Raw genomic sequence first — 7,921 nt, forward strand, 5'->3', positions numbered from 1 at the left:
ATTTTATTCTAGAGGAAGGAGTTCAGAACAATTTATTGTCAACTGGGTGAACTGAAAAAATAGAGCAAGAAGACGCAGCAGAAAACCTATGAAAGAAACGGAAACTAATCAGGAACGGGCTCCTAAAACCTGACGCGATGATAATACAGCAAAATTGCACAGTGCGCATTATTCACATCTCGACAGATCGGGAATTCGAATTCGGCCCACCAAACAAACGATCAGCAAATGCCAATGCAAAGAGAAAGAATGTAGCAGCAGCTGGAGACAATAGCACGCTCCCATGCTGCTATAGGCCAGGCCACCCCTTCCCCAATCATGCAATCATGCAGCCGTGCCCATCTCATCTCACCACGGTCCCCTGCCTTCCTTTGCCTTTCTAGCTACAAAATTTATGGCATTGCTTGGTGACTTCAGGAGTTTGGCGCAAGAAATTTCAGAGCCATCCTGATCTCCATCAGTTTTGACACCCCTGCAACACGAATTTTTCCAGTATCCAGCGACAAAACGGCCGATTTATTCAGCTGGTGAGCTTTAAGCACCAACTTGTCGATCCAACAAAAATTAGGGCTGCTAGAACAGTTTATACTGTTGCGGCATATATAATCAACAAAGGAAGTCACGAGGTGCAACAATGTAATCTACAAATGCATCATCATCATTGATGAACGAAGCTATTATCAACTTGAAGCTTTAAGAGAAATGGAATGCAATGAATATGACCGAGAGCAATTCAACAATGAGATTTACACGGATGAGGATGTCTATCTTCTCTATACAAAATTCTCACCTTTGCAGATTGACACCAGAGTTGTTGCAGTAGCACACAATCTGCCATGCCGTCGGGGTTGCGGCTTCGCTTTCCTCCCCATCTCTATCATCTCACAAGCTCCACATCATGAGCTGTTTGTTAGGTTCACAACATGAGGGATGCCCCTGCCAAGCTTCATGGACGGCCAACAGCAATGCTATACACCAGTCCGTTCTCTGATGTTTTGTCATGCTCATGCCATATTCACACACGCACATTGCCAATGGTTCTCTTCTCAAACTCCCGCACCGCGTTCGCGACGCGCTTCATGCTGTCGTCGTAGTACCAGGGCGTCTTCTCGGACCACGTCACGCCACCTTTCGGCGGCACCGGCACAAGCTCGCGGCATAACTCGCCGGGAACGTTGATGGTGTTGTGGTAGTGGTAGTACCGGATGAGGTGCTCCGTCTTGTGAGTGGTGTTGCCGATAACGTTCTCGGACATGTGCACGCCCGTGGCGTATGCGTTCTTGGCCTGGATCGCGTACTTCCTGTCGCGCCTCACCCCGGTGATCGAATTCCGGAAAACCAGCTTCTCAAACCCCCATTGTCTGCAAATATGGCGAGTAATATGAGTCAGTCTTTCAGATATACCATGCATTGACAAATGTAGAAGAAGTAATACAACTAGGACTGCAAGGAGAACATGGTAGGTTTCAGCCATTGCATCACCAGAAGTACACTTGAATTACTACAACTGAACTGTTGTTTTTAGAGCTACTGAAAATGAAAGCAAGACATAAAAATGAAATGACTGGCTCCAATGATCTTAGATTAGGGTGGGATTGCACGAATACGGAACCTTTATAAGGAAATTTATAACCAAATGGGCACTTTTGGTCAATGGAAAATGACACATGAAGGTTCCTAATTGGGTAATTCCAGTTCAGAAGGTCACATCAACATGCCAAAATTCAAACGATGCAGCAATGGTGGTCTGTATGAGACAGTAATCAAATTCTGTGCAGGAAACGGTCACCTACTTGGAAAAGTCGGCCTCGGAATCGTTGGCGCCCCGCGCGCACAACCTGCTCGACATGGGGTTCTGCTCGATGGTGAACTGCGTGTACGGGTCGAGCTCGGCGAGCACGCCCTCGAGCGTCCGGCCGTCGGGCAGGAAGATGTACTCGTCGACGTCGAAGAAGAAGGTCCACCTGGCGGCGTGCCGGTACCGGTGGAGGCAGTCGTTGACGACGAGGAACTGGTTGTGGTACCAGCCGTCGTAGTCGGCCTGGGCGCGCACGTCCTGCAGCGTGGCGCGGCCGGCGCGCACCCAGGGCTCCAGCGCCGCGCGCACCGCGGGGCCGACGCCGCCGGCGTCGTGGAAGACGAAGTGCGAGCGGGGGCCGAAGAAGCGCGCGTGGTACGCCATCCACTCCCGCACACGCGCCGCGCTGAGGTCGCCGTACAGCGACGAGCCGCAGTAGAGGTAGTCGTACCTGTGCGGGGGGCGGAACGCCGCCTCGTCGTAGCTCCCCGGCGCCTCCTCCAGCGCCTCGATCCGCTCGTACCGCGCCGGCGACGGCCCGTAGTAGGCGTTGAGCACCAGCCTGCCCCCGGCATTGTCGGCGTTGGGCGCCGCCGAGAAGGTGCAGTTCACCACCACGACCGTGTACACCCGGCCGTAGCCCCAGTCCGGGAGCATGTGGTACGTGTTGGCCGCGCGCATCGGCCGCGCCGGCGAGGCGGAGGCGTTGGCGGCGCCGGCGTTGGGCACCCACTCGCAGCGGAACCAGGGCTTGCCGTAGACGTGGACGGGCTTGGACGCGAGCCCGACGACCGCGAAGGTGTACGGCCCGCCGCGGTACGCGCCCATCTGCACGAACAGCGCGGCGGCGCTGCCCACCGCGCGGAACTCCCGCCTGTTCGGGTCAGGCTTGGGCCTTTCCTCCTTCGGCGACGAGGAGGCGTTGGAGCTGGAGCTGGACGCCTTGCCGGAGACGGCGAGCGAGCGCGGCGGCGAGGGGGCGGCCGGGTCCGGGCAGAGGGAGAACGGGGCGGCGAGCAGGGAGTGGTAGGGGCGGAGCTGCCAGGCGGCGGCGAGGAGCGTGAGCACGGTGAGCGCGGCGAGGAAGGGCTTGAGGTCGGAGCAGAGGAGCGCGGGGGCCGGAGGGCCAGCCGCAATGCCGCCGCCGGCCGCCTCGCTCCGCATTCTCCTGCCGCGGATGGGGAGCAATGAGTGGGAGGGAGTGTGGGAGCGGCGCTGAGGATTACGCGAGGCGAGACCCCGTTGGCGGATTAATTAGCCACCTTTTTACAGTACTGCAGAGGGTACGCGCGGTAAAGTTTTTGGCAGGAATTGATGGCGTCACCGTATCCTGTGTGCAGGACACGGAGCACGGGTCTCGGCGTCGGCGCACGCTGTTTTTCCTCGGGTCCGGGATCTCATCTCATCTCTCTCCTCATTTTGGGAATGTTTCTGGGTGGCCTCGTTTACTGGCTACAGTAAGAAACAAGCTGCTAGAACTACTACAACTCCAGCCAGCGTCGAGCCCGGTGTGCTTGAGGTTCATCAATATTAACCTCTAGTCCATCACTGTCACTCACTCCTGTTTTGATATGTGAAGCTCCCGGTTTAATGCTAGGACAGCCGGAGCCACATTTTGTTGGGTACTAGCAGTAGCAACCTTCTCGTGCTTGCCGAACCTGCCACCTTTCGGTGGCACAAAGCCCCAATTAACAACTCTCTCTCCTCTAAACAAAAAGTGCCAATTCAATCACTGTGCCGCATGGCCCGCGCCTTATCCATCCAACGGTCATATCCCTCCGCTCACAGCCTGACACCGCACTCGTGCGCGGGCGCAGTGCGGCATGGGCGCTCGACCGGCGCGAACCAACAGGTGTCACCATGGGAAACACCATGTCAGCGAGGACGGGCCACGCGTGGCTCTGACTACCCGGGATCCGGCGCGGACGTGGATGGCTGCACCGCAGCACACGCACGCGGCCGCTTCCGTTCAAGCGCACGACACCGTCCTGGCTGCCGCGCGTGCCGTGCGGAGCGCGAGCGGCGCTGCCGTGCCGACGGTCACCACGTCCCAGGTCCACGCCACGCGCGCCCCGTTCTCACGTGCCGCCCAGCGGATCGGATCACCCGGTCGATGACGAGCGAGGCAGTTGCGCGATGGGTAGAGAGGTGAGCGAATCAGCGGCGGAGCCTTCCGTTCCAAGCGTAATCGGACTCTGTTTTCAGCGGCGGACGTCGGCTTGTTTGCACAGGTGACGCGATGCGTGTGCATGCCTTTCTTTCTATCGCCTCGTCGAGCGCATGCATGGCATGCACGCGTCCACCGGATAGCAGGATGTGGAGTGATACGGCCGCTTTCACGCTTTGGCTTTTGCTAGCTCCGGTCGTTTTCGGTGGTGCAGCCGTTGGGGAATGCATGAAAGCGTCTCTTTAACGGATAACATGGCATGCAGCCCACGTAACTGCAAAATCTGCGCGTCTCGCTAATCCGGTGTCTGTGTGTGGCTTGACCAGGTCCCAGAATTTCTAGCCCTGTGTATTCGCCATGATTGCAACTTTGCTGATGATTCAGTAAAAGCTCGATGCTCTAGAAACAGTATTTACAGAATTTCTGCAAAGGCGAAACAGATTGATTTTTGTCATGATGGGTTGCGCTTATTCCGGAAAAGAAGTGGCTATTTTTGGTCGACGTTTATGGCCGCCCATATGTGATCTTCAAATCCTCTATACTTGTATCAATCTCAATGATTGGATCGGAGTGCTATTTCTGAAATGGCAAGACCGTTTGGAAATGCCTTTGATCGTCCGTAAGGTTCTGCCCGGCGGAGGTTCGATTCAGAGAAAATCAGGCGGATGGAATGCGCTCTCGTCTTCTACGAGGCAATGAGCCAATGATACGCTGGAAACAGTGGAAGCTAGCGCAGGAGTGCACGCGAGCTGGATGTGATCGCCCAACAGCTCTGTCTTGACCCTTTAGTCTTCAACTGGTCCGTGCGTGCAAGAAAATGCCAACCTAGACACGCGTCTACGGTTAACGATGGTCCTCTCCTTATCTGGAACTGCAATAGTAGCACTACTAGAGTCCGTATTTGTGCCCATAAAATGGTGCATTTTCTCGGCATACAGTATTTGTTAGGCAAGCACGCGCAGGGTCTAAAGCCGATTCTCTGCAGTACTGAGCTCTTCAGTAAACAGTGTTTGTAGCTTAATCAGCTCGAAGTTGAGCTCATTGAACGCCAGTGATCAACAAGACAACAAGTCAACAAGTGGTGCAATCACATTTGAGTGCACAGAACCAATCAACCAAGAGCAGGAACTGAGGATCGGAGTTCAGCTCGAGCCTAGTGCAACTTGCTGCTCCCGTCTCCAAAAAGCTAGACTAGCTAGGTGGACAGCGCCGGATGCCAAACACCTAAAGTTCCTTATCTGCTCCCTACCCTTCAGCGACGTTGAGATTCGCCATTGAAGGGGCAAGAGCTTAAATAGGCTTCAGTAAACCTACCTCCCGCCATGGCGGCAGATTGTTTTAGGGCCTCCCTTTAATGAAAAGATAAAGCGTGGCTTTGTAAGGAAACGCACAGCTCAGAAAAGAGATCGAGCTAGTAGGGTGCGGTGGTACACAGTAATGCAATTTCTGCAATGTTCCCGTTCGTTTACAGCTGCCCGCTTAACAAATTGGATTAGGAGAGTACCTCAACTGGCCGGGGCAGCTCAGCATATAAGAATTGTCTGAAGTCAGACTTTATAAAGTTTGACCTTATTTATATGAAAAAAATATCAACATCTACTATGCTAAAGTTATACAATATGAAAATTTAAGTCATGACATATCTATTGATACTGATTTCATATTATGAATGTTTGTATTTTTTTCTATAAAGTTGGCCAAATTTTACGAGGCTTGACTTTAGACAAATCTTATATGCGAACTAAAAAGGACCTATTAGTAGTAGGTGATGGATGATGTTAATGGTGCTCGGCGTACAGGATTGTCAAACAATAGAATTGGAGGAACCGGCTCAACCCTCTAGGGATGGCCTATCTCATATATATAATGAAGGGGTATAACGTTACATCATACGTACATATACGTATACAACTACAGAAGCTATACAGTCTAACACCCTCCCTCAATCTTAGCCACTTCCTAAAGAATCTAGAAGGGTAAGATTGCACCGACAAGTCTCAAACTGTGGAAGAGGTAATGGCTTGGTGAAGATGTATGCAAGTTGATCCTTGGAAGAGATGAACTTGATCTGTAGTTGCTTCTGAGATACCCGTTCCCATACAAAATGATAGTCCACTTCGATGTGTTTCGTTCGGGCATGGAATACCGGATTAGCAGATAGGTATGTAGCACCGATGTTATCACACCAAAGAATAGGAGACTGTGATTGAGATATACCCAACTCCTGAAGCAAAGACTGTATCCATATAATTTCTGCAGTTGCATTAGCCACAGCCTTATACTCAGCTTCAGTACTGCTACGCGAAACAGTAACCTGTTTCCGAGCACTCCAGGCGATCAAGGTAGAACCAAAGAACACAGCATAGCCCCCCGTGGATCGCCTGTCATCCGGACTGCCAGCCCAATCCGCATCAGAATACGCCGAAATGACCCCAGAGGGGTTCGGTCGAATGTGCAAACCATAGGACAACGTGAAGCGAATGTAGCGCAAGATGCGCTTCACCGCACACCAATGAGTGTCACGAGGTGCCTGGAGATACTGACATACTCTGTTGACAGCAAAGGATATATCTGGACGTGTGATCGTCAAGTACTGCAACCCACCAACGATACTCCTGTACTGTGTCGCATCAGCAGAAGGCAGGAGGTCACCATCGGCAGCAGTGATCCTGTCAGTAGCAGACATAGGTGTAGTAGTCGGTTTGCACTTAAGCATCCCAGCCCGCTGCAACAAATCCAAAGAGTACTTCTTTTGCGTCATAACAAGACCATTGGAAACAGAAGCAACTTCCACACCAAGGAAGTAGTGAAGCTGCCCAAGATCTTTGACCGCAAAGTCAGCACCAAGAGACCGAACAAGAGCAGCAGCAACCGACTGAGAGGAACTGACGAGTATAATATCATCCACATAGACCAGGAGATACATGGTAACTTCGGGCCTTTGTAGAAGAAATAACGAAGAGTCAGCAGCTGATGATGCAAAACCATGAGCATGAAGGGCTGTCGCAAGACGAGCATGCCAAGCACGAGGAGCTTGCTTCAGACCATAGAGTGCTTTAGTGAGCCGACACAGATAATCAGGACGATCAGGATCAGAGAACCCTGGGGGCTGCCGCATATAGACCTCCTCTTCCAGAACACCATGGAGAAAAGCATTCTGCACATCAAGCTGACGAAGAGACCAACCCCGAGTAACTGCAAGAGAGAGAAGAAGCCTGATAGTAGTAGGTTTAACCACTGGACTGAAGGTGTCTTCATAATCAAGACCATAACGTTGCCGAAAACCTCTAGCAACCAGCTGCGCCTTGTAGCGCTCAATAGAACCATCAGAATGCTTCTTCACTTTGAAAACCCATTTAGAATCAATGACATTAACACCGGGTGGTGGCGGAACAAGAGTCCATGTCTTGTTACAAAGAAGAGCATGATACTCCTGCTCCATGGCCTCTCGCCAATGAGGTATACTCAGAGCAGCTTGATACATGCGAGGCTCAGAGGTAGGATCCGCACGAGCAGCAGCCAGACATGCAGCCAACCAAGCAAAAGTACCATCAGTGTGCTGTTTGGGCTGAAAAACACCACTGCGACTCCGTGTGTGTGGTCGTTGAGGGACCACAGGAGCCACAGGAGCCTGAGAGGACTCAGGTGATGAAGGCAGCAATGGTGATGACGACTCGGCCAGCGACGGGGAGGCCTCAGAGAGCACCGGCGAGAGCACACCGGAGGCAGGTGAGCTCGGCCCAGGCGAGTACGGCCCGGGCGAAACCGGCGAGGCGGGCCGAGGGGGCTCAGGGGCCGGCTCAGGGGCCAGGGGCGCCGATGCCGGCCGGGCCAGTGGGGCCAGCTCAGGGGCTAGGGGCGCTGAGGCCGGCGGGGCTGAGCGAAGCGACGAGGCCAGCTCAGGGGCCGGGGGCGCCAAGCCGGTCAGCCCAGGCAGCGACGCAGGCAGCCCAAAG

General features: G+C 53.3%; 1 protein-coding gene across 1 annotated transcript; it reads right to left on the minus strand.

The window, feature by feature from the left end:
• Positions 1–564: 564 nt before the first annotated feature.
• On the minus strand, positions 565–3,054 carry LOC109780840 (galactan beta-1,4-galactosyltransferase GALS1). Its single transcript, XM_020339428.4, has 2 exons — positions 1,794–3,054; positions 565–1,361 (listed from the first exon to the last, which is right to left on the minus strand). Exons 1-2 carry the CDS (start codon positions 2,960–2,962, stop codon positions 1,016–1,018), a joined length of 1,515 nt encoding a protein of 504 aa, XP_020195017.1. The 5' UTR covers positions 2,963–3,054; the 3' UTR covers positions 565–1,015.
• Positions 3,055–7,921: the final 4,867 nt, after the last annotated feature.

The sequence above is a fragment of the Aegilops tauschii genome, chromosome 7, assembly GCF_002575655.3.
Source record: "Aegilops tauschii subsp. strangulata cultivar AL8/78 chromosome 7, Aet v6.0, whole genome shotgun sequence".
Taxonomy (NCBI): Eukaryota; Viridiplantae; Streptophyta; class Magnoliopsida; order Poales; family Poaceae; genus Aegilops; species Aegilops tauschii.